Source organism: Ornithorhynchus anatinus, chromosome 8 (genome assembly GCF_004115215.2).
Source record: "Ornithorhynchus anatinus isolate Pmale09 chromosome 8, mOrnAna1.pri.v4, whole genome shotgun sequence".
Taxonomy (NCBI): Eukaryota; Metazoa; Chordata; class Mammalia; order Monotremata; family Ornithorhynchidae; genus Ornithorhynchus; species Ornithorhynchus anatinus.
This window is the reverse complement of record NC_041735.1, coordinates 28,365,705-28,390,671: the sequence shown is the minus strand read 5'-3', so window position 1 is coordinate 28,390,671 and position 24,967 is coordinate 28,365,705. Positions and strand designations below refer to the sequence as shown.

The window sequence follows — 24,967 nt, the reverse complement described above, 5'->3', positions numbered from 1 at the left end:
TCCCTTAAGACTATGAGCCCCATGTGGGACAGGGACTGTGTCTGACCTGATTCTTCTGACTCTATCCCAGTACCTAGCTCACAGTAAGCACTTAACAAGCATCACAATTATTATTATTACAACTGGGGGATCAGCCCCAAACCCTAGGTTTGGGCTGATGGATTGACTAATTCAGGTTCAGCTGCTGAAGCTTTTACCCAGTGGCCACTGACCTCAGAGAAATACCCATTCCAGGCAGCCTGGAAGAACACTCCCTAACTTCCCAACACCATCCTACCCAAAACTCGTAGGGAAAACACAGGTAATGGCAGGACACAGGGTGCCATGATTAAACAGTTCTACCAAACAACCAGTTGGTCCTACTACCTTTCATCTCGTCAGTCTTCTCTTGAAGCTTCTTTGCTAGCTGGTCTTTCTGCTCCTCCAATTCTGCGTTGTGTTGCTGAAGTTTCGTCATTTTCTACAAGAGAGAAAACCCACAACTTTCAAGCAGTACTTACAGATGTGTCCTCCCCGCTGGAAACTGGGTGGAGGCTTAGATGCTGGCAGTCCTCTTCCACTGCCCTTCACAGTCAGTCAATCATATGTATTGAGTGCTGTACTAACCTGTATTTCCCCACCCACAACGAATTTACGGTATAAAGGAGGAGATAGACATTGATATAAATAAATTACAGCTATGTACATAAGTGCTGTGGGGCTGGAAGGGGGAATAAATAAGGGGAACAAGTCACGGTGACACAGAAGGGAGTGGGAGAAGAGGAAAGGAGGGCTTAGTCAGGGAAGCCTTCCTGCAGGAGATGGTCTTTCATTAAGGCTTTGAAGAAGGGGAGAGTAACACTGGTCATGTCTCCCAGTGATTATTCTGCAGATAATATGGTACTGAATGACTTGTTTGGTGGGTGGGCCTCCTCTGAATCCACCATCTCCCATCTTGTGTGTTGGCTGAAGGCCTATCGAGAAGAGGCCAGCCTAGAGGGAAAAATACGGGCCTGGGAAACAGGGGACCTGGGTTCTAATCCCAGCTCCTTCGCGTGACTGCCATGTAACCTCAGGCAAGTCGTTTAACTTCTCTGGGTCCCCGTTCCTCATCTGTAAAATGGGGATTCAATACCTGTTCTCCCTCCCTCTTACACTGTGAGCCCTATGTGGGGCAGGGACTATGTCCGTTCTAATTGTAGTGTATCTCCCCCAGTGCTTAGTTCAGTTGTTGGCATATAAAAAGTATTAAGCAAATAACATGATTAATATTATTATCATCTGGATGAGGGGTGAGGAGAAAGAACAAAAGGTCTGAGTTTCCATGACATTATTGCCCAGGGTTCACATGATTGTTAGGGCACCAAGACCCGGCCGGATTTGTTTCTGGGCAGAATAAATCATGATTTGCCCTCAAGGCAGTGAACCCAAGAGGTGTGAGGCTCAGAGAGGCGGGTGGCTGAGCCCAAAGGCTTCCCGGGTCCTTCCCTCCTCTGGAGCCCTCACAGCTGGACATGAGTGTCCTGTATGAGTGTGATGGCTCCTCGCTGCTGAACCCCAAGAGTGACTGGCCCGAACCTGTTCCATGTCTTTCTTCAATCTCTGCCCTTTCTCCTCGATGCTCTTCCTTTGGGAAGCTGATTTTCCAAGTTCCCACTCAAGCTTCTGAATCACATCTGTGTCATTGGCGTGTGTGGCTGCCAGGCTGGTCAACTTCTCCACCAGGCTGTGATTTTCCTTGTTCTAGAGGGGAGACATCATGTGACTTGAAATTAGGGGAAAACAGGGGTGAAAGACCTTTCTGCTTTAGGCAGAAAAGTGACATTTTTCTCACCAGATGATACACACTCCTGCAGCCAGCGTGGCCTAGTGAAAACAGCACACGCTTGGGAGCTGGGAGACCCCATTCCAACCTCAAGTCTGCCACTGCCCTGCTTTGGGGCCTTGGACGTACCACTTAATCACTCTGTGACTCAGTTTCCACATCTGTATAATGGAGATAAGAAACCTCATCTCCCCACCTCTTAGACTGTGAGCCCCAAGTGGGACAGGGACTACCGTGTCTCATCTTATTATCTTGAACCCATTTTCCAGATCAGAGGCTCACTGATATCCTTCGGCTCAGAACGACTCTTAAGGGAGCACCTAGGGCAGCAGTGGCAACCCCCTGAGCCAGCCCCTCCTTCCTCCAAGACCCCCACTCCCAGCCCACAGTCCCTCGTGGCTGGGGCGGGCCCAGGCCAGGACCATCTGCCCTGAGGAAATGCGTCACCCACCTGATCCTCAAGCTTCTTCTGCAAGCGCTGGACCCGGTAAGAGAGTTGAATATTCAGCACAAAGCGCCGGATATTCTGGAAGCGTCGCCGGGCCAGCCATGCCCGGGCATACTTCTGCAGGATGATGGCCTTGTGTTCTTTCAGCATCTTTAAAACAAGCAGACCCCGCCCCCACAGATTCCCACTCTCAGGCGACTCCTTCGAGGTTAGCTATTTCCATGCTGCAAAATGTCTACATAGGAGAACTCAGCCTCTCAAGTGTTCCTATTTATGCCCAACTTCAACACTCACGTAGGCACGTATAATCAATTCCAATTAATTTCTCAGTGATTTCACCCTGATAAATCCACGTTCCCTCTAACATGCATAAGTTTTGCCTGTCTCCCCCACAAACTTCTTGAGGGCAGGAAACCTGTGTTTCGCTTCTGTCATACCCTGTTGACTGTTGTATTTTGTGCTCGGAAGGAGCCCAATAGATACTATTTATTAATTTGCTCATTGATTCGCCATTTCTGCCTGGTCTTGGGAGCCCTGCCACTTCAAAACTCCTGGAAATAGAGCTGACTGGTCACCATCTTTGGCTTTATTTCCTGAATGTGGGTTTTTGGCTCCTGTGGTGATCATCTCCATCATCTCCCGCTCCACCTACCCACCGCCCCCATCCTCCACCCCAGTCTAGCAAATGCTAAATACGCCTAAGGATCCAAAAGGGCTGACAGAGTTTACAAGCCCATGACCCTTGACACCTCACATACCTTGCGATATTTCCTCCGGGCTAGGAGCCCTCGGGTGTAGGCCTGTATGGTTATGGTGGCTATCCGGATTAGCTGATAGAGGTTACGGATCAGAAAGCCTCGGCAGTGTTTCTGAATGATGATAGCGGCCCAGGCTTCTCTGAGGGCTCTGGCAGTGATGGCTTTCCTTGATGAAAAGGGATGGAGAGTTTCTCAGTAACTGTCCAATAATTTGTGCTTCCACTAATTAGTTCTTTGAGTTCCCACCGCCAATAACGGCATCCAAATTACTTGGCGGAAGTGGTGTTTCACCTTGCAATCCCAGGGCTAAGCTGAAAGTCCTTTGATCCATCCTCTGGCTCCATGCAGGCCCATTCCTTAAACATTCCTAAATATTCCAAGGCCCGGGAATCTCCCCCCGCTCAAACTTCAGACTCTTCAGCCCCCCATTGATACCTGGTGGACACAAACCTCACTTGCCCCTTCCAACAGCCCAGCTCTTCAAGAAGTAGACAGAACTCCAACACAGCTTTTAGGCCCCAGGACCCTCTAAACAATCTATCAAGCAACCTCCATTTTGTAAATATAAATGTAAGCGTTTAGTACAGTGCATTCCACCCAGTGGGTGCCCAATAAGTGCCACTATTACTACTGTAATCACGATACCTTGAATTTATATTGTGCTTTTAAGTTTTTTCCTAAGCTCTTTCATAGTACCGATTTCATTTTGTCCTCACCAGAGCCTTGGGAGCCAGGGAGAGGCAGACATTGCTATTCCCAATTTCCAGGTGGGGAAACGGAGGCCCACGGGGGTCAAGTGATTGGTCCAAGGTGACACAGCAGGCCAGTGAAGAGCTGGGGCTTAGAACCCAGGCTCCGTCCTGGCAAAGCACCTCACCTCACGGTCCGCTGGCCCCGGACATATTGCTGAATGAGCGTGGCGGCCCGCCGCTGCCGCAGAAACCTCTTCCGCTGGAGCCAGCCACGGATGTGCTTTTGTATCACCACGCTCCCTTGCCTCAGTTTATCCAACCTCAGTTTTTCTAAATAGGCCACCTGCCCTGCTCTGAAGAAAATTTTGGTTTTACCAAATTGGTACTGGTTGGGGTCCTAGGAGAGAAAACAGTACACTTGATCAGCAATGACCCCCTCACTAAAGATTCCCCAAAAGTTGGGGAGATTCCTGAGAGCATCAGGACCGAGGGTGATAACGACCGGCGGGATGCAGAATCCAGGCTCGGCTGTGAGCTGTGAGCTGTGAGCTTACTTCCTCTTACTTGGTGCCAACCACTGTTTTAAGTGCAGGGCTAGATATAAGATAATCGGATAGGACACAGTACCTGTCCCACATGGGGCTCACAGTCTGATGGAGGGAAAACAGGTATTAATCTCCATTATGCAGATGAAAAAACTGAAACATAGAGAAGTTAAGTGACTTCCCCAAGGTCACACAGCAGATACGTGGTGGAGCTAGGATCAGGACCCAGGTCCATTGGCTTCCAGCCCTGTAACTCTTCTTCTCCTTATCTGCTGCACTTACGTTCATATAAACATTTTAATCTGTATATTCAATTATTTGTTCAACTATTAACTATTTCATCTTAACTCAGAGGTACCCAAGTCTGCTTCTCTCTCTGGGGGGGGTGGGGGCTCATCTTCACCCACTCACCAAGACTCACTGGGAAAGGAGGAGGAATTGGGTTCCTTCTTGCTCCCCAATGCTGTTTTCTCACCATTTCACCTCCCCCATCCTTTTCTTTCTCTTCCTTGGAAGCCCATATCATCCACCTATACCACCCACTCCAGACTCTAGTCTACTGCCCCTCAGGCCCAACTTTCAACTTTTTGAACCATTTTGATCCCTTTCTCATATACCTTCTCTCTTTTCTCCATCCCTCCATTGATCCCTGCAGACTTCGATATCCACAGTGATGTTCCTGATGACTCTTCCGTTACCCACTTTCTATCACTCCTCAACTCCACTGTCAACCTGCTCCACCTCAGCTCTCCTACTCACCAACTTGTTCACCCACTTGATCTCTTCATCATCTCTGGTCACTGTACAAACTCTACCCTCACCAACTCTGAAATTCCTCTATCCAACCACAACCTCACCTGCCTTCTCTCCCACATACCTCCTCCCCTCAAATCTGCCCTGTTTCCCCACCCTCCACTGTGCATCTGATCCCATCACTTCACATCTTATCAAAATCCTCCCTCTCTCCTCCCATCCCTGACTGCCATCTTCAACTGCTTGTTCTCCAGTGGCTTCTTCCCCACTGCTCTCAAGCACAACCATGCCCCCCTTATCTTAAAAAAACCCTCCCTTAGTCTATGGTTCCCTCCAGATATCGCCCCATCTCTCTCCTACTATTCCTCTTCAAAACTCCTTGACTGAGTAGTCTACATCTGCTGTCTCAATTTCCTCTCCTCCAAATCTCTCCTGACCCCCTCCAATCTTGCTTCCATCCCTTTCACTCCACAGAAACCACCCTCTCAAAGGTCACCAATGATCCCTTTGTTGACAAATCCAGCAGCCTCTACTCCATCCTAATCCTCCTTGACCCCTCAGCTGTCTTCTATCCTGCTGACAATCCCCTTCTCCTGGAAACATTATCCTATCTCAGCTTCATTGACACTGTCCTTTCCTGGTTCTTCTGGTTCTCCTCATATTTCTTTGGCCGCTCATTCTCAGTCTCCTTCATGAGCTCCTCCTCTTCCTCCTACCCCCTAACTGTGGGTGTCCCTCAAGGTTCAGTTCTGGGTCCCCTTCTATTTGCCACCTTTACCCACTCTCATGGAGAATTCATTTGCTCCCACGGCTTCAACTACAATCTCTATGTGGATGATTTCCAAATCTACATCTCCAGCCCCGATATCTCTCACAGACAAATGGAGAGGGAGAATAGGTATTTAATCCCCATTTTACAGATGAGGAAATTGAGGCACAGAGTGGCTAACTTATTTGCCCAATCTTCACTGGCCCCAAATCTGCTGGCCCGTTAGACTCCATGTTGTCACAGAGTCACCACTGCTAGTAAGGTCAGGGGGCAGCTGCTTACAAGTGACTTTTGACCCACATAAACCAGATTCCCTAGGTAGAATTTCTTCTCCCACTTATGATTTCATTATCACCAGCTAAGGTCATTGTCAGAATAGGTGGGTGAACTCTCTCTTTCATTCCTTACCCAGAAGTGACACTTTCCCTCCCCAGTTTTTAGCCATGCTTTGCCCTCAGGAGGTGCTCAATAAATACTATTGAATGATTGATTGATTGATGGTTCTGTCAAGTCACGGGGCAAGGTAGAGGAAAGTCCCTGGGATTTGGTATGTCAGCCAGCAGTGACCCTCGGGACAGTTTCCAACCCACCTGGATCAGTCGGTGCAGAACCATTTTGCAGACCTCCTTCTTTTCGCTGAAGGCCAGTTCCTTCTGAGTCATGAGGACGCTGTAGCGGCTGAAAAACTCCATGTACATCCACCTGGGAATGAGAGGAAGCGGAACGTAGCTGATGCACGCGCAGGTTTGGATCCGCTTCTGGCCGGAAGCCTCGAAGCCCGGAGACCCCATACCTGGACGGGTAACTCTGGGCACTGATGTAAATCGTTTCTAGAACCCCACAGGCCCTCAGTTGCTGCACGACTCTCTTTGGGTTGAACCTAGGAAAGCAGAACAGTTACAGTTGGCTTTTTTCATCGACACCATGCACAGTGTTAATCTGCCAGCCCTGACTTCACAGAGAGAGAGGGAAGGGGGCAGAGGGAGAGAGACAGAGAATGAGAAACTTGGGACCAAGGCCTCTCAACGAGTGGTGTCTGAGGACTATAATCAATCAATCAATTGTATTGACTGAGCACTTATTATGAGCAGGGCATTGTTCTAAGCACCTGGGAGAGTACAATATTACAGATACAGTCCCTGCTCATATCGAGCTTACAGTCTAGAAGGGGAGACAGACATTAATATAAATAAATTACTACTATAGGGCTGGGCAGGGGGATGAATAAAGGGAGCAAGTCAGGGCAATGCAGAAGGAAATGGAAAAAGAGGGCTTAGTTAGGGAAGGCCTCTTGGATGAGATGTGCCTTCAATAAGGCTTTGAAGGCAGGGGAGAGAAATTGTTTGTCCGATAGGAAGAGGGAGGGCACTCCAGGCCAGAGGCAGGATGTGGGCGAGAGGTTGGTGGTGATATACATGAGATAGGTGAGATCAAGGTACAGTGAGTAGGTTGGCATTAGAGGAGCAAAATGTGTGGGCTGGGTTGTAATAGGAGAGCAGCATGGTGAGGTAGGAGGGGGCAAAGTGATTGAGTGCTTTAAAGCCAATGGTAAGGAGTTTCTGTTTGATGTGGAGGTGGATGGGCAACCACTGGAGGTTCTTCAGGACTGGGGAAACATGGACTGAAAGTTTCTGTTGAGAAATGATCCGGGCAGCAGAGTGAAGTATGGATTGGCGTAGGGAGAGATAGGAGGCGGGGAGGTCAGCAAGGAGGCTGACGTGAACCAGGTAATTCACCAACACAGCCCAAAAGGTAATTGGGGAAATGTGGGGAAAGGGGCTTGAGTAATAAATGCTCATATAAATTTTCCCCAAATCCTACAGTTAAGTTCTGCAGTCTAAAGTATTTCAGCATTTGTATCTAACTGCTAAGGGTGCTTTGGTTTTTCTTATATAATCATTTTGCACAAGTGACAGTTTTTCACATCCTCCTTGGGGTAGGGTGTCTTCGCCTGATTGAATAGCTCCCACTTTATATTTATATTTTGAAATTTCCACACTTACTCAAAAGGTAGTTTTTCATCGTTTGGTTTTATACATCGGACGTAGTGAGGAGTAGTTGCGTTGAGAGTCTCCATGAGCAAAGATAAAGAGTTCCGGAACTAGAACAGATTACAGTCAGTCACTTGGTCAATATAATTTCCTGTGCACTTATTGGGTGCATAGCACTGCATTTAGTGGTTGGGCGAGTACAACAGGGTTGGTAGATACATTCCCTGCCCACAGGGTCAAAAAATGAATGTCCTCTTGAGCTATATGAGTCAATCAACTGCTTTCAGCTATTCCAGTCTGATGTAATCATGTTACCACCTGTTCAGACTTTTCCTTTGTCTTCTTCCTGCCTTCCCTATTAATGGTATTTATTAAGTGCTTACTATGTGCAGAGCACTGTCCTAAGTGCTTGGAAACCATTCATGTCTGTTTCCCCGACTGCACCGTAAGCTCTTTAGGACAAGCAATATGTGCCTTGCATTTGCTAATCTCTGCCCTGTGTTTGCCCTTAGTGGGTGCTTTGAGAAATCCTTCTAATTGGTTGCCTATTTGGGTGGATTTTAAATCTGCAGAAAGTTGCTGCTTTCAAGACCACCTGAGTTGGTCAGGCCTGGGACAGGAAAATAATAGGGACCAACTGTTTGGTTTCCCACCCCTAAATTTACCCAATCTTACCCCCTTCCCAGGCCTTCACTGTACCTTGCTGCCCACTGTGGTCCGGAAATGTTTATTGTTTGGTTTGATTACTTGCTTTGCTGACTTCACAGTAATACCCAAGCTGAAGGGGGAAGGAGAAACTGGATGTTCTTGAAAAAATCTGGCACAGAGGTGAAACTGAAAAATGAAAAAGAAGTTCACGGTTCACTTGGGGGATGATCGGCCCCCCAAAGGGGAAGTTTTGGTTTCAATGGCTCCATGGCACAGCAGTCATCACAACCAAAGGGGTACATGCATTAAAGGACCAACTGTCAGTAGGGGAGTATTATTTCTGGACTCTATTCTCCTAATTGTGCTATTTGTTGGGCACCTACTACATGCTAAGCAGTGTACTAAGCACTGGGGAAGATAAAACATAAGTAGATTGACATAGTCTATGCCCCCATGGGGCTGACAGTCAAATGGAGAGGGAGAGGGTGTTTCATCCCCATTTTACAAATGAGGAAATCAAGGCACAGAGCAGTTTGCCCAGTCTTCACTGGCCCCACATCTGGTGGCCTGTTCGACTCCATGCTGTCAAAGAGTCATCACTGCTAGTAAGGTCAGGGAGCAGCCACTCATGAGTGACTTTAGGCCCACAAAACCGGATTCCCAAAGTAGAATTTGTTTTCCTGTTTGTGATTTCATTATCACCAGCTAAGATTACTGTCTAAACAAGTAGGTCTACTGCGGGCACTGTCTACAAAGGGAATAGTGGGATCTGAGTCACTTGATCCTTCTTCATATTTCAAAGTCAAAACAGGTGGGTGAGAGAGAAGAGGGAGAAGTGTGGAAAGATGTCTGTGTCTTCTTTTCTGAGGGAAAACCAGTCAGGTGACCAAATACTTCTTATCATTCTTAGTAATAATCATAATGATAATAGCTACGTGCTTACCAGGTATCAGGCACTGTTCTAAACACTGGGGTAGATAGAAGTTAATCAGGTTGGACATGGTCCCTGTCCTGACCATGGTCCATGGTCCCTGGCTCATAGTCTAGGTAGGAAAATCATATTTGAGAGGTTCCAAATTAAGGGGAAAACTATGCTTGAGAGGAAGAAAAAAAACCTTGCCGTTCCCCTTTAAGTCCAATTTTTGAATAGCCCCTAGTTAAGAAGTTTCCCCGCTTTAACCGCCACTCTGCTCTATCCACACGCTCTGCCCAGTGGATAAAGCAAGTAGTTTGGAGGAATTTACCAACCTCGCTCTTTCTCAAAATGTCAATGAGGACTTCATACACGGTATCTCTGTTCTTCTCTAGGAACCCTTCACATTCATACTCCACCTGTGCAGAGGAACAAATTCAATCATTAGAATTAACTTCAGGCATCGCGAGGCTAGAAGCCCCTCATACCATAAAAGAAAGTCTTCCCCGATTGATTTTTAACCTTCCCAGTTTATAACCCTGCAACTGCCACGTCAGTACTTCCGCATGACTTAAGTACTTGCATACTGACCCCCTCAGCACTAAAGACCATATTTTCTTACTCTATTTCTTCCTCCTGGCTGCAATTTATTTTAAGGCCTGTCTCTCTCAGGTGATAGGTAGCTCCTTGACAGCTAGAATCATGTATACTAATCCTATTATATTCACCTAAGGTTTAGTTCAGTGCTGTGCACATGATAGGCCCCCCAATAAGTATTGCCGACTGATTGATCGAAAAATCAGTCTGATGGCTTTTCTAGCTGCTTTCCCAAGGACACAGTTTGCTCCAGTAGGATGAAGAGGGTTTGGAGAAATCCTTGGGTTATTAAGTCCACAATGGGTGATTCAAGGGATTGCTGGAGATATTAGAAGGGAATTATGGCCCATTAGCTGGTGCACTCAATAATAATAATAATAATAATAATAATTGCATTTGTTAAGCGCTGACTATGTGCCAAGTGCTGTTCTATTCACTGGCGTAGATACAAGGTAATGAGGTTGTCCCACGTGGGGCTCACAGTCTCAATCCCCATTTTACAGATGAGGTAACTGAGGCGCAGAAAAGTGTCTTGCCCCAAAGTCACAGAGGTGATAAGTGGCAGATCCGGGATTAGAACCCACGATCTCTGACACCCAAGCCCGTACTCTTTCCACTAAGCCACGCTGCTTCTCTAATAATGATGGATGTGAAGAAGAGCAGTCATCACAAAGTTCCTTTACACTTCCCCTGGTGACCAGGCCTCCCCGAGCACCTACTGTGAGGATAGAGCGCACTTCCAGCCACATGGGAACATACTATTAAAAGCGCATTTCCTCCAAGAGGCCTTCCCCAACTAAGCCCTCATTTCCTCTTCTCCCACTTCAGTCTGTGTCACCCTTGCACATAGATTTGCACCCTTGATTCACCCTTCCCTCAGCCCCACAGCACATACGTACATTTCTATAATTTATTTATCTATACTAATCCCTGTCTCTCCTTCTAGACTATAAGCTCATTGTGGGCAGAGAGCATGTCTATCAACTCTGCTATATTGTACTCTCCCTATCACTCAGTAATAATAATAATAATAATGATAGTAGCATTTAAGAACTTTCTAGGTGCCAAGCACTGTTCTAAGCGCTGGGGTAGATACAAGGTATTCAGGTCATACCACGTCTTAATCCCTATTTTACGGATGAGGTGCTGAGGCACAGAGAAGTTAAGTGACTTGCCCAAAGTCACACAGCTGACAAGTGGCAGAGGTGGGATTAGAACCCACGACCTCTAACTCCCAAGCCTGTGCTTTTTCCACTAAGCCAGTACAGTGCTCTGTACACAGCAAGTGCTCAAAAAATATATTTGATTGGTTGATTTATGAATTGAATGATAGAAATGAAAGCCATTGGTCCAGGCATTAAGGAATTGTCTGCTTGGACCACCAGTCTAATTTAATATAACATTATTGATTACTTTTATATGCTATCATGGACTTATCCTGCATCCTCAAGCCTCAAGGCAGGGAACTGGGGGGGCTTTTCCAGGAGCGAAGAACAATCGAACTAGAAGTGGCTTGGAAGATATGACTCAGATTGTGAGCTTCCTGAAGTCCAGGGACCATGTCTAATTCCACATCCATATTCTCTCCCAGCATGTCGTACAGTGCTCAGCACAAGGTAAGCGCTTAATGAGTAGTATTACCATCAATCATTCAATCATATTTATTGAACACGAACTGTGTGCAGAGCACTGTATTAAGCACTTGGAAGAGTACAATATAACAGAGTTGGTAGACATGTTCCCTGATCATAGCGAGCTTGCAGTCTAGAGAGGGAGACACAGATTAATATAAATAAATAAATTTCGCATATGTATATTAGTGCTGTGGGAGTGAGGGAGGGGTGAAAAGAGGGAACAAATCAAAGTGCAAGGGAGACACAGAAGGGAGTGGGAGAAGAGGAAATGAGGGATTAGTTAGGGAAAGCCTCTTGGAGGAGATGTGCCTTCGATAGGCTTTGAAGGAAACTGTCTGTCAGATATGAAGAGGGAGTGGAGTCCAGGCCAGCGGCAGGATGTGGGTGAGAGACTGGTGGTGAGATGGACAAGATCGAGGCACTGCTTCTTGCCTGCAGAAAAAGACTGACTTACTTTGAACCCGGACTGCATCATACCTTGTCAGCAAAGTGCTGGATGCAAAATGATGTGTTAGACATTCGAGGTTTTTCAAAGAGAGGGTTCTTGCTGACAAACTGATTGTATAGCTTTTGGAGCCAATTTTCATCCGTTCCCTGAGGTAACTAAAAAAAAAAAGGAAACAAAACTAAGGTCATTTTAATGAAACGTAGTTGAAATATTAATTGAGGGCAAGAAAGAATGCTAGTCGTCTGCATGCGTGCTCGTGTGCTGCTAGATCTGTGATTCTAGAGCAGGTGAACTCTAATCATGTGAAACTTGGGATTAATAATTATGTTGGTATTTGTTAAGCGCTTACTATGTGCAGAGCACTGTTCTAAGCACTGGGGTAGATAGAGGGTAATCAGGTTGTCCCACATGAGGCTCACAGTCTTTATCCCCATTTTCCAGATGAGGTAACTGAGGCCCAGAGAAGTTAAGTGACTTGCCCACAGTCACACAGCTGACAAGCGACAGAGCCGGATTTGAACCCATGACCTCTGACTCCCAAGCCCGTGCTCTTTCCACTGAGCCATGCTGCTTCTCTACATCTCCTCCAAGAGGCCTTACCTGACTAGGCCCTCCTTTCTAATTCTAACCCTTCCATCTGCATTGCACATATACTTGAGTCAATACCACCTAAGTGCTTGATATTCATCCCACTCTCAGCCCCATCTGTAATTTATTTTAATGTCTGTAAGTCCCCTGTGGGTAAGGATCAGGTTTACCAATTTTATTTTTTTCATTGCATTCATTAAGTGCTTACTATGTGCCAGGCACCGTACTAAGCACTGGGATAGATACAAGCTAATCAGGTGGCACACAGTCCATGTCCCACCGGACTCAAAGTCTTAATCCCCATTTTCCAGATGAGGTAACTGAGGCACAGAAAATCGGCATTAGAAACCAGTTCCCCTGACTCCCAGGCCTGGGCTCTTTCCACTAGGTCATGCTGCTCTATAATACAACTCTATAGTATAACTCTATAATATATTACTCTCTAACTCTGAGGTATTATACTCTCCCAAGTGCTTAGTACAGTATCTGCCCACAGTAAGTACCTCAAAAAATACCCCTGATGGATAGATCGATTAGAGGATCCTTTCAGGGAGACAAAAGAAGCACGCACCAAGTCGTTTCACCTCTGGCATCCCTCAGAAAACCTTTTCTTTTTCCTCCGGTGATGTCCGGAGGCTCAGCGGAAGGAATTATGAAGCCCACCACGGGACCATTTTAATTTTAAAGGGCAGAGTAGAGAGCGGGGCCCAAACATCCCTGTCCCAGAAATGGAATCAGAGGAAACACTTTCAGTCTGCCAGGAAGGAAAGGCAAATTTAAAGAATCCAGGAGTACCATACCATGCACTCTTCATCCAGAAGCTCCAAAATGCCCATTTTAGCTTCGATCAGGTCAATAACGGGCTGGTTGTCATAAAAATCTATCAGGGTCCAGGGGATGTTTTCTTTCATATACTCTTCTTGCTCAAGTTTAAAAACATGCTGGGCATCCAGTGGGTGACAGGAAAAGAAAAACAAGGTTCTAGAGTTAAATAAGAAATAACAACAACAGTAACAATGATAATAATAATGGTATTTATTAAGCCCTTATTGGGTGCCAAGCACTGAGCTGAATCTTGGGGTAAATCGAAGATAATCAGATCAGATATAATCACAGTATAAGAGGGAGGGAGGGCAGATATTTTATTCTCATTTTACAGATGGAGACACTGGGAAACAGAGAGATCAAGTGACTTGCTCTAGGCCACACAGCAGATATAGTGGCAAAGCAAGGATTAGGAGCCTGACTCCCCATCTCATGTTCTTTTCACGGCATTACACAGCCTCCCAGCACTCTATGTCACCAGAGGAAAATGCCCGCATGTAGACAAAGCAAGGATAAAATGAATCACAAATGTCTTTGGCAAAACAAACTAAAAAAATCAGGCGAAAAATATCTTGCCTTCATTTATAAAATGGGTTACAAGTTCTGGTGCTGAAAGTGAGAGGAATGTTACCTACCAGATTAAACTGCTGTTGCAGTTTTTCATTAGCATAATTGATACAAAACTGTTCAAAGCTGTTCATGTCAAAAGTTTCAAAGCTGAAATAGAAGTTAAATAATGAGAAAAGCTTTCACTGGTCGGGAAGACGCATACGTTGATTATCCTTAAATGAACAGTTGAATCTATAAACATTTGAGAGATGTTTCTGTAAGCTTTGATGCTATTAGCCTAGGACTCTGTCATGCTTTGCATGCATGGAAAATCATGCTTTGGTTTTGGATGGGTTAAACATTTTGGGGATAAACTGCATGATGGGCTCTAAAAAGGAAGTTAGCTCTCCATTCTCTTCCAAGACTGCCTCCCAGTTCCTTCTCTCTCGCACCCACCTCATACATCATATCCCCCTCATATCTTCATGAGGAAATGTGCAGGGTTATGCATATTAACCACTGTAACTAATCGTACCCTCCCACTCCCCCACCCCCGACTCTCCCCATGCCACTCTTCTGTACCACGTTTCGGGGAAGAATTGTGGGTGGGTGGGCGTATATGTGCATTATCCACGAGCAACAGTATCCTCCCACTCCACCTCTTCCACTCCCCCAGTCCACGCCTCTGCACTAACCCTCTGGGAGGTGACTTGCCTATTCCCAACCATGTACATGTGACCTATTGTCAACTCCTGCTTCTGGCCCATGTGAATTATCTCCCATAAGCACGTGACTGACTGTTCCATCTTATTCGTACCGGTTTGGAAAAAGAATTCTCACTTTTATATCTAGTCCCACTTTGCCTCAAAGTCACACGCTTCCCAGCAATTTCCCCAACCAACAAGTCAATCTTCAACTCCTTTTTTTAAAACCTGCCAGAAGGTGAGTGATTTAAATTACACCCTCTGTGAGTTGAAGACATGAAAGCAGGAATGGGAGAATATTCTTATTGAAACCTCCAGAACCACAGATTGGAGTTCAGTTCTCCAAGTCAATCTTGGGACTCCTTGGCAGTTGACAACTCTTTCGGAATGATTTAAAATGGGCCCACAGTAAAGAAAAGGCCCTAAACTCTAGTTTAGAGGAAGGCTTTGAATTTCTCCCTGAAGTAATGACATAATGTTACTTGAGAAGGAGCGTGGCCTAGTAGATATAGCATGGGCCTGGGAATCAGAAGGACCTGGGTTCTAGTCCTGGCTCTACCACTTGTCTGCTGTGAGACTTTGGGCAAATCATTTAACTTCTTTGTGCCTCAGTTACCTCATCTGTAAAATGGGGATTAAGATTGGGAGGCCCATGTGGGACAGGATTTGTATCCAACCGGATTATCTTCTCTTTACTCCAGGACTTAGAACAGTGCCTGGCACATAGTAAGCGCTTAACAAATACCATAAAAAAAGTGTGGGGCTGAGACTTTGCAAGTGAGGAGTTGCTGGAGGTTCAGTCTTTGGAGTTGGGTGGAATGAAAGGACTGAAAATATCCTTCGTGGGGAATTCTCTTCATTCATCCATCATGTCTCTCTCAGATGGAGAAACGGTGACTCATTCTGAGGCCAACAGGAAAGAGTTGGTAAAAAGCGGGTTAAATGGTCCACTTTAAATGGGCTCTTTCTGAAAAACCAAGGCTTGACCCAAAGCAGGAAGCTTCCCAAGCAGAAGCCAGTGCCTGCATGTTCACGTAAGTACACGTGATTTCCCTTTGGGCCTCTTGTCTGGACTTTTCCTGCTTTGATTGGCAATGATCCGGCATGTCCTGAGGCATAAACTCGGTGCTGGGTTTGGAAAACCAGTCCAATGAGAGACTGCAGAAAAAGATCCTCTGATGAGGGATCTCCCCGCTTCGTCGGATCATCCCCAGTGTGAGTTTTGTAGACATTCTGTCCTGGGGAAAGCTAGCAATCAGAGTCCAGTTGGGTCAAGCACGGGCTTCTCTTTGAGAGGCTGCTGCCCCTCCCCTGTCTCACGGGATTGGGAGAAGTGGGGATTGGGGTGTGGATCTAGAAATCAAAAGTTTGCTAGAAAAGTTGAGGACATTAGAGAGTGCCTTACCCATAAATGTCCAAAACACCAATAAAAGTGTGCTGCTTGCCTGAGAACTGCAAAGCTTTGTTAATTCTTTCCACAATGAAGTCAAACAGGTGAGAATAGAGCTTTTTGGCCAACGCGTCCCTGGCATTGAGGGCCTGACCCTGGGTCATGGGCTTGATGACCGTCTCAGAGGTGGTGATGATCTTTCGGCGGCACAGCCACTCGGCCACCTTGCTGCAGTTCACGTCTAGGAGCTCACAGAAGACGCCTAGATGGTGGTCATCCTCCTGCCGAGAGGGAACACGATAGCGCTGACGTGTCCGGAGACGGAGCGGAGGGTCCAGGGGGAGGAAGGGAAAATGCTGGGGGGAAATGGGAGGGTGGAGATAAGCACAGGAGTGAGGCTGACCTCAGAGGCCAAATATCCCAGAATGGGTATACCGGGCCTAACTTTTCATTTGGCATGTGGAGTCCAAAAGGGGCTGGGATTGAATGGAGTTTGGGGATACAGAGGGGACCTGATCTTGGGAGAGGATTGGGATGAGCAGGGCCCTAATTCAGCTCCAAGAGCTGTAGGAACCAGTGTCCCCTTGGGGCTCGCACCTGTGGGAACATTTTAGGCTTGGGAAGGAACTTGAACAAGCCCTGAGTATGAGTCTTAAAACAATACCTTCGGGCCCTGCCCCAAACCACAACATGGTACAGCTCCTGTACTGTTCTGAGCAGAAGGAGGTACTGAGTGGGAACAGGGGAGGAAAGCTCTTATCCTTCCTGCTAAACCAGTCTCTCAAGAAGACTCGGTTTTCTTCCGCTTTATGGAGATTCGGAGTCCCCCGAGGTAATGGCGAGGCCCCTCACAGAACCTAGGAGAGAACCTGGGCGGTAGGGGTGGGGAGATGCTTCGTTACCAGTACGGAGGATCTCTCGTCTCCCACAGCCGTGATCTGCACATTGCCCAGGTGCAGGATGGCCGCCAGGACCTGGAACACGTCCCTCTGAAAATCCTTCTTCAGACCTGATGGAAAGGGAGCCCCGGTCACAAATGAATCAGTGGTATTGATTGAGCTCTTACTGTATGGAGACCATTACACTAAGAGCCTAGGAGAGTTGGTAGATGTGATTCCTACTCAAAAAGAGTTCACAGAAGAGACAGACATTAAAATCAAATACAGGGAGGGGAAATGGGAGATTATGAGGAAATGGACATTAGTGCTGTAAGGCTGGGGGTAAGTATCCCAGAGCCTGGCACCTAACCACTCTGTGCCTGTTAATGTCCTTCCAGCCCTCCAGAGCTGAGCGACCGGGGTCCAAAACTGCCTCTGCCATGTGGAAAAGCTGTGCTCCTCACAAATGCGAAACAGTAATAGCACAGTCATGTGAAGAGAAGAAGCAAGAGACCTCTAGACTGTAAGGTCTTGGTGGGTAGGAAACACGCCTACCAACTCTGTTATAGTATAATCTCCCAAGTGCTAGAACACTGCTCTGCACACAGTAAGCATTCAATAAGTGTGACTGATGGATTGATTGATTGATTGATGTTTTCTCAGGGGAGTGAGAGAATTTCTCAATTCCCAGGTCCACAGAGAGAGAAGTGTCATTTTTAGAAAGGTTTGGGGCTAGATGCCCCTCCCCGCTCCAAGAAATGTCCTGCCCAATTTCAAGTCACTGCTGGCCCGTTCTTTCGGATCCTGCCTCGGGGAGAGACAAAGGGCTGTGGCAATGGTGAGCAAGCAGGGGAGGGGCTGAAGTGACCAGCTGGGCACTGTATTACAGATGAGGGAACTGAGGCATAGAGAAGTTAAGTGGCTTGCCCAAATTCACACAGCAGACAAGTGGAGGAGCAAGATTGGAACCCACATCCTCTGACTCCCAAGCCCGGGCTCTTTCCACTGAGCCTCGCTGCTTCTCATTATTATTATTATTGAAGAGCTTACTCTACAATGGAGGAGACAATAGTCATAAACTGCACTCAGTTCTGCCAGGAAGCATTTTCTCGCTCTGTCTCAGTGAGAAGCAGTGTAGCCTAATGGAACCAACACAGGCCTGGGAGTCAGAGGACCTGGGTTCTAACCCCAACCTGTCCACTTTGCCATGCAAAAGCTCCTCAGATTCCACTGTGAAAGGATTCCTGGAGGAGTTTCAGTCCACTGAACCCCGAAGCCAAAGTTGGTGATGTCACCGGCTCACGGTCTCCCTGGGGGCTCCATCTATAGTGTGGAAGGGGACCAGGGAATCTCAGAAAGATCAATTTCTCCTCACAGAGTGGGTGGTGGGATCCAGGATCCGCTGTGGGGGAGAGGGAGGAGGCAGACTTGGACCTGAGAGGCGAGGGCAGTGGCCGCTGACCAGCAGAGAGCGATCTCACCCACCGAGCATCGTGAACGTCCTCTGCGTCTCCAGCATGTCGGCCCTGTCGCTGATGCCTTCGATGATGGTGCTGCCCCCCATTCTCGTGTAGTGAAATTCTTCAGCACTCACTAGAAGAAAAACGTGAAACTCAATTCATTTCTGGACCTCTCGGGGAGGAGAAGGCCTTCAGTGAATCCACTCAAAGGGGTGCCATTTAATAACCAACAATGCCAGTCCTGGGCCACAGGCTCAGCCCACTTCCTGGGAGAAAGCCGTGCTGAAAAAGGCCTTACTGGGGCTGGTCCTCCATTATCTTACCATTGCCTGGTCTCTGGGCACTGCCTACGGGGTCGGTTTAATAAAACCAAGGTCTCCAAAAACACTAGAGGAGTGGGGCCCACTGGAAAGAGCTTGGGTGTGGAAACTATGCAACCTGGGTCTTAATCCTGACTCTGTAACTCGCCTCCTATGTGTCCTTGGGCAGGTCACTTAACTTTTCTGTGCCTCAGTTTCCTCACCTGCAAAGTGAAGATTAAAATATCTGTCCTCCCTCCCTCTTAGTCTGTGAGCCCTATGTGGCCTGGGTCTGACCCACATATGTTGTATCCACTCCAGCATTTAGTTCAGTGAATGGCACATAGTAAGCATTGAAAAAATACCATGATTGCTATTATTATTATTATTAATAAACACCCCAAAACGACCACCACAAAAATGGGGAAGGCCGATTATTCCTTTGGCCCTCCCTGACATACCTAATTTCAGATGTTTGAATTCAGGCTGCTGCGCAGAAGCGCAAAGCTGATAAAAAATGTGATAATTCCGTTCATTCTCCGACTGCAGGGGCAAAATGGAATACGACATCAGTATTCTGAAGGTGGGAAAAATGGAAAAACAATATTTGCTTCCAATTATTGAGCCCTGAAACTTTGGCGAGAAACTTGGTGTCGCTGTTCAGCAGGAGGAGGGAAGGTGTGGGGGGGTGATAGATGGGGGTGGTCACACCCAGTGCGAACACAATCACATCATTTGAGAGCAATTTCTTTTTTCAGTGTGTCTTTTCTCTTAATCCTGTCTCCTTAACATCCCCTATTGTTGTGAGTGGCCGCATTTCAAATGCTTAAACGGACATCAATATGGAGAATTATGTGCTTAGATATTACAGTGGAAACAACCCTAGGTAAGAACGCAGATGAAATACTCTAAGACGATAAGGTCCTTGCGGACAGGGAACGTGTCTGCCCACTTGGCTCCATTGTACTCTCCCAAGTGCTTAATACAGTGCTCTGCACACACTAAGTGCTCAGTAAATGTCACTGATTGATTAAGGTGAGTGTATATACACTATCAAGGTAATGTACCTATCCGTACATTATATATTCTATATATCATAAATCATTTATCCATATTAAATTATTTAATCATGAAAGCATATTGAATTATTTATTTTTATGTCTGTCTCCTTCTCTAGACCGTAAGCTTGATGTGGGCAAGGAACAAGTCTACCAACTCTGTTGCACTCTCCCAAGTGCTTAGTAAGGTACTCTTGCACCCAGTGCACACTCAATAAATTGATTGATCGTTCGACAGCGTGGTCTGCATAGCAGCACTCGGACGCTCTCTTCTCTGGGTTGTTTCGGTACCTTCTTCTGCTCACTTCAAGCTGTAAAATGTCAGCTCAGTTATCCTCACGGCCTGCCTGCTCCTCCCGCTTCCGGGAGTGATTTCCTTTTTCCAACAAAGGGATGTGACTTCCCACTTGGGCAGGAATAGGAAGACTTGGGAAATGACCAAAGAATCCTAGACTCCTTCTTCAGGGTCATTCAGGACTCCTTCCTTTGGTCATTTCCCAAGAATGCTAGACTCCTTCTTCAGGGTGCATTTCCGCTGGGGTTTCAGCCGCTCATTCAACTGCTTCATTAAACAAGGCGGAAGGATTCCAGACGGCAGAACAAAGACGGTGGAATCCGTTGTCTTCGAGGAATCCAAAGTGGCCATAACTGGCAAAAACAATCCCTCTCCCCCCGTGCCTGTGGGACTGACATCTGTCTAAAAATATGCCCTCGAAGGAAACGAGTTTCTTACTTGAAAGACAACTCTGGATTTCTCCAGCAGGTAGGTTCGCATGTTGGCCCCGATGATCCGACTCCTCTTATCAAAACTGATCTCCGTGTATTTCCCAAAGCGGCTGCTGTTGTCATTGCGGGTGGTCTTGGCGTTGCCAATGGCCTGAAAACAGGAGGGCGTGCTCAGCTCTCAGCTCCGGTTGGGGGGGTGGTGGAGGAAGGGGAGCAAGGAGAGACCCCCTTTCCAATCTGAGGATCCTTTGGGGGCTTCATCCCAAGCCTGAACCAGACTGCTTTGGGGCTGGTACAGGGCTAGGATGGTCTGGTGTAAAACAAGTCACTTCATGCATTTGACCCAAACCTACTGATGAGGCTTTCCTCGTTTGAAGCACCGTCTTCAAGAGAAGGGACCCTACGGTCACCCCTACTCCACCCCCACCTCTGTCCCTCCCTTCACCCCTACTCCACCCTTGCCTCCACCCAACCCGACTCCCACCTCCATCCACCTCTAGCCCCACCTCCACCCTTCCCTTCACCTCAGACTCCATTGCCAGGTACCTCCATCTCTATCCCACCCCCCACACCGCCTTTACCTTCCACCACTACCTCCACTCCTTCCTCCCACCCCATCTTCAATTCCACTCTTGCCCCTCCTTCTATCTCCTTTCCCCCCACCCCCAACCCAGCCCCCTCCCTTACCTCAGTGATCGGGTTGGATGCCAGGACTTTATCTTCCACATTGGCATTGCTGCTGGATTTACTGACCGTAGCGAAGTACCTCATCGCGTAGCGAGCCGACACGGTCTTCCCGGCCCCGGACTCTCCACTGACTATGATGGACTGGTTTTTGTCGTTTCTGAAACCGAGGAACCACGGATACGGGCAGCTTTTTTCTGAAGTCAATAACCTGCTTAAAGGGCTTGGCATCCTGAGAGCCGGATCCAGCTGGTCAGCGGGTGAGCCAGCCAGTCTGGGCAGGAAGCCAGGAGTTTCTGAAGGGCGGGAGCACTTTCAGGTTCCATGGAAACAATAATGTGGTAAATGGCGCCACTGTGGCTTGAGAGATCAATGGTAATAGTACTTGTTAAGCACTTACTACGTGCCAAGCACTGTTCTAATCGTTGGGGTACATACAATTTAATCAGTTGGACGCAATTTCTATCCTACATGGGGCTCACAGTCTGAACCCTCATTTTACAGATTAGGGAACTGAAGCCCAGAGAAGTGGAGCGACTTGCCCAAGGTCACACAGCAGATAAGTGGCGGACCTGGGATTAGAACGGGATTTGACTCCCAGGCTTGTGCTCTACCAACTAAGCCTCACTGTTTCCCGATATTCCCACAATGCACCCCCGGAGAAGCCTGGATCCCTCAGGATCTGGCTAAATCTGTGACAGCGGGGGCTGCTACTTGAAAACCAGAGTTTAGGAAATGATGGATATGGTCCTACTGGAGATTCAAGAGCAGAGAGAGCCCTGCAAATAGCACTATGTGGCTTGATTGTCTTACTGAAGGGACAGGGGTCTAAGCATTTGGAAAATCTGGGGGGCTCTCAGCAGAACAAAGGAAGCAGCATGGTCTAGTGGAAAGAGCACGGACCTTGGAGTCAGAGGACCCGGGTTCTAATCCCAGCCTCACCACTCATCTGCCATGTGACCTTAGGCAAGTCACTTCACTATGCCTCAGTTATCTCATCTGCAAAATGGGGATTAAGATTGTGAGCCCCAAGTGGAACGTGGACTGTGTCCAACCCAATTATTTCGTATCTATCCTAGCACTTAGTACAGTGTCTGGCACATAATAGTGCTTAACAAATAAATAAAAAATAAACTTAAGAGACTTGATCCCATCACAGTTTAGCATGTGCTTATTCAATGGGCAATGGCCTTAATTTCCCAAGCCGCAAAAATGACCAGTACCGATATTAACTTTGGCCAGCAACAGGGAAGGGTGTGTGTCGGTTTAGTGGTAAAATAGCCTTTATACATTTTAATAAATGTTGGGTGTATTTTCTGGGAAGGGAGGAGGAGGAAGAGGAAGCAGGTGGATGTGAGGGGAACAAGGACTGGGGAAGGCAGAAAGAGAGTGAATAATAATGATAATAATAATCATAATAGTATTTGTTAAGTGCTTACTCTGTGCCAAGCACTATTCTAGAGGGGTAAGAACAGCACGGGCCTGGGAGTCAGAGGACCAGGGTTCTAATCTCAGCTCTGTCACTTACCCAAGTGACAAGGGCAAGTCACTTAACTGCTCGGTGCCTCAGTTTCCTCATCTGTAAAATGGGGTTTAATCCCTGTCCTCCCTCTTACTTAGACTGTGAGTCTCAGGTGGGAGAGGGACCGTGTCTGACCTGATTAACTCGTATCTACCCCAGGGCTACGTGGTAAGCACTTAACAAATACAAGAACAGTAATGCTAATAATAATAGGAGCAGGGCTTTTTACTCTACAAGAGCAGGAAATGGGTCACCCGTTCATAAAATGAGAGCACACAGTAAGCATTTAGTAACCATCAATAGTAGACCACCAGTGGAGACCCCCAGGAATTGGGATCCCTTGGTTAGGAAAAGATAAGAGGATCAGGGCAGTCGCTGATCACATTTCCCCTCTTCCACTCTCCTACGCCAGTGCCGTATGGATTTGCGACAGGGAGGTGTGATTTGCTTAAGAGATGTTCGCTTAGATAACGAATGCGTCTGGGCGTCCTGTCAGATCTACCAATCCCTAGCCCAAGGGGTTGAATTATGACCCAACATGGCACCACGTCCTCTGTGATTGGCATCCATCAGTCAAATGATTCAATCTGACAGCAGCCTGGAGCCCACCTCCTATCTACTCCCCAGTCAGCTCTGGAGGAAGGGCCTGGATGGCCTCCTCCCTGTGCCGCGAGGGGTCAGTTCTGGAGGAAGGGTACCAGGAGAGACATGAGAGACATAATCATGGCATAGTGGAGGGATCACGGGCCTATGAGTCAGAAGGTCATGGGTTCTAATCCCGGCTCTGCCACTTGTCTGCTTTGTGGCCTTGGGCTAGTCATTTCACTTCTCTCTGCCTCAGTTACCTCATATGTAAAACGGGGGTTAAGACTGTGAGCCCGGACAGGGACTGTGTCCAACCCGATTGGCTTGCATCCACCCCAGCACTCAGTACAGTGCCTGGCACATAGTAAGCTCTTAACGAATACCATAATTATTAATTATTATTATTATTATTATTCTTATAGTCCAAAGGAGGGAGACTTCCTATTCATTCCTAAATAAGTGAAAATGGGAGACGAACATAACCTTTAGTTCTCCTCCCTCCCCATCCTTCCTCCACCCACCTCACCTTCATCCCCTCTAGACTGTAAGCTCATTGTGGGCAGGGAATGTGTCTATTTAATGTTGTATTGTACTCTCCCAAGCGCTTACTACAGTGCTCTGCACACAGTAATCTCTCAATAAATATGACTGACTTTATTCATTCCACCACGGGGCCGTCCCCGATCTGGGTGCCCGATTCGGAGGGAGATCTCGTAGCTGACCTGGGTCCCTTCCTCCGGAGCGCAGGGTCACGGCAAGCCCCGCCTCCCTGTCCCACGGCATCCCCAGTGCTCCCCCCGCCAACGGTCGCAAGATCCGGGGACTTCATAATTTAAACTGCGTGGGCAATTGATTGGGAGCCGATATGAGCTACTCATTTACCGACCATCTTGAAGAATTGCCCCTAATGTAACATAGCGTAAAATGCGCTGATTGGTGGTGGAACCCTGAGTATCAGGTGTCAAGAGCATTGACTAAGCACCTGCTGTGCAAACAACTCAGTACCCAGGCACTGGGGGAACGTCCAGAAGAAGTTCAAGACATGATCCCTGCCCTCAAGAAATTTATCACCAGCGATGTACACAAATGGATGAATAACCTGGACTTCAGTGGGGGTGGCTAGCTGTTCATGATAGACACATTTAGATAAATAAGAGAAAAATGAACAGATCTGTGGTGGCTGAGGGGGTGGGGATTATTAGTGAAGGCCTCCTTGGGGGTTCCTAGGAGGCCTCATGGGGCATGGGGAGAGCAGTCCAGGCAAGAGGGAAGGAATGAGAGGTGGGTGGAGGTTGGAGAACGCAGAGCGAGGGACAGTTTCGGTGCTTGGTTGGAAGGGATGAAGGGCACCAGCTCGGGATGAAGCGGAAGATGAAGGCTGATGGGGAAGAGGGACCAGCTGGTAGGAGGGAATACTGAAGAATGGTGCCTTTTTTTATGGTATTTGTTAGGCGTTTACTATGGTCCCAGGGCAGGGGTTGGGGATAAGAGAGTTGGGGAGGGTTCTGTCTCGGGAGATCTTTAAGACAAAGAGTAAACCTCTGAACTGCCTACATGACTGAGGGAGTCACCTGCCTGGAGGCAGGGGATTTCACCAGATGATCCCAGGCACTGGTGTGGATACAAGGTTATCAGGTTGGACACAATCCCTGCCCCATATGGGCCTCTCAGTCCAGGAAGGAGGGAGTAGGATTTAATC

General features: G+C 47.4%; 1 protein-coding gene across 1 annotated transcript in view; it reads right to left on the bottom strand.

Moving 5' to 3' along the window:
- The window catches only part of MYO5C (myosin VC), a 77,813-nt gene that overhangs the window by 35,827 nt on the left and 17,019 nt on the right, over nucleotides 1-24,967 (bottom strand). Inside the window, exons 5-23 of the mRNA XM_029070254.2 lie at nucleotides 21,165-21,321; nucleotides 20,485-20,628; nucleotides 19,155-19,236; nucleotides 18,420-18,527; nucleotides 16,959-17,065; nucleotides 16,072-16,337; nucleotides 14,049-14,130; nucleotides 13,389-13,529; nucleotides 12,030-12,155; nucleotides 9,657-9,740; nucleotides 8,460-8,594; nucleotides 7,773-7,870; nucleotides 6,563-6,649; nucleotides 6,360-6,471; nucleotides 3,888-4,099; nucleotides 3,011-3,176; nucleotides 2,256-2,402; nucleotides 1,558-1,722; nucleotides 367-460 (exon numbers count right to left, since the gene is read on the bottom strand). Of these exons, the coding sequence (XP_028926087.1) occupies nucleotides 367-460; nucleotides 1,558-1,722; nucleotides 2,256-2,402; nucleotides 3,011-3,176; nucleotides 3,888-4,099; nucleotides 6,360-6,471; nucleotides 6,563-6,649; nucleotides 7,773-7,870; nucleotides 8,460-8,594; nucleotides 9,657-9,740; nucleotides 12,030-12,155; nucleotides 13,389-13,529; nucleotides 14,049-14,130; nucleotides 16,072-16,337; nucleotides 16,959-17,065; nucleotides 18,420-18,527; nucleotides 19,155-19,236; nucleotides 20,485-20,628; nucleotides 21,165-21,321 (2,513 nt within the window). The remainder of the gene's footprint in view (nucleotides 1-366; nucleotides 461-1,557; nucleotides 1,723-2,255; nucleotides 2,403-3,010; nucleotides 3,177-3,887; nucleotides 4,100-6,359; nucleotides 6,472-6,562; nucleotides 6,650-7,772; nucleotides 7,871-8,459; nucleotides 8,595-9,656; nucleotides 9,741-12,029; nucleotides 12,156-13,388; nucleotides 13,530-14,048; nucleotides 14,131-16,071; nucleotides 16,338-16,958; nucleotides 17,066-18,419; nucleotides 18,528-19,154; nucleotides 19,237-20,484; nucleotides 20,629-21,164; nucleotides 21,322-24,967) is intronic.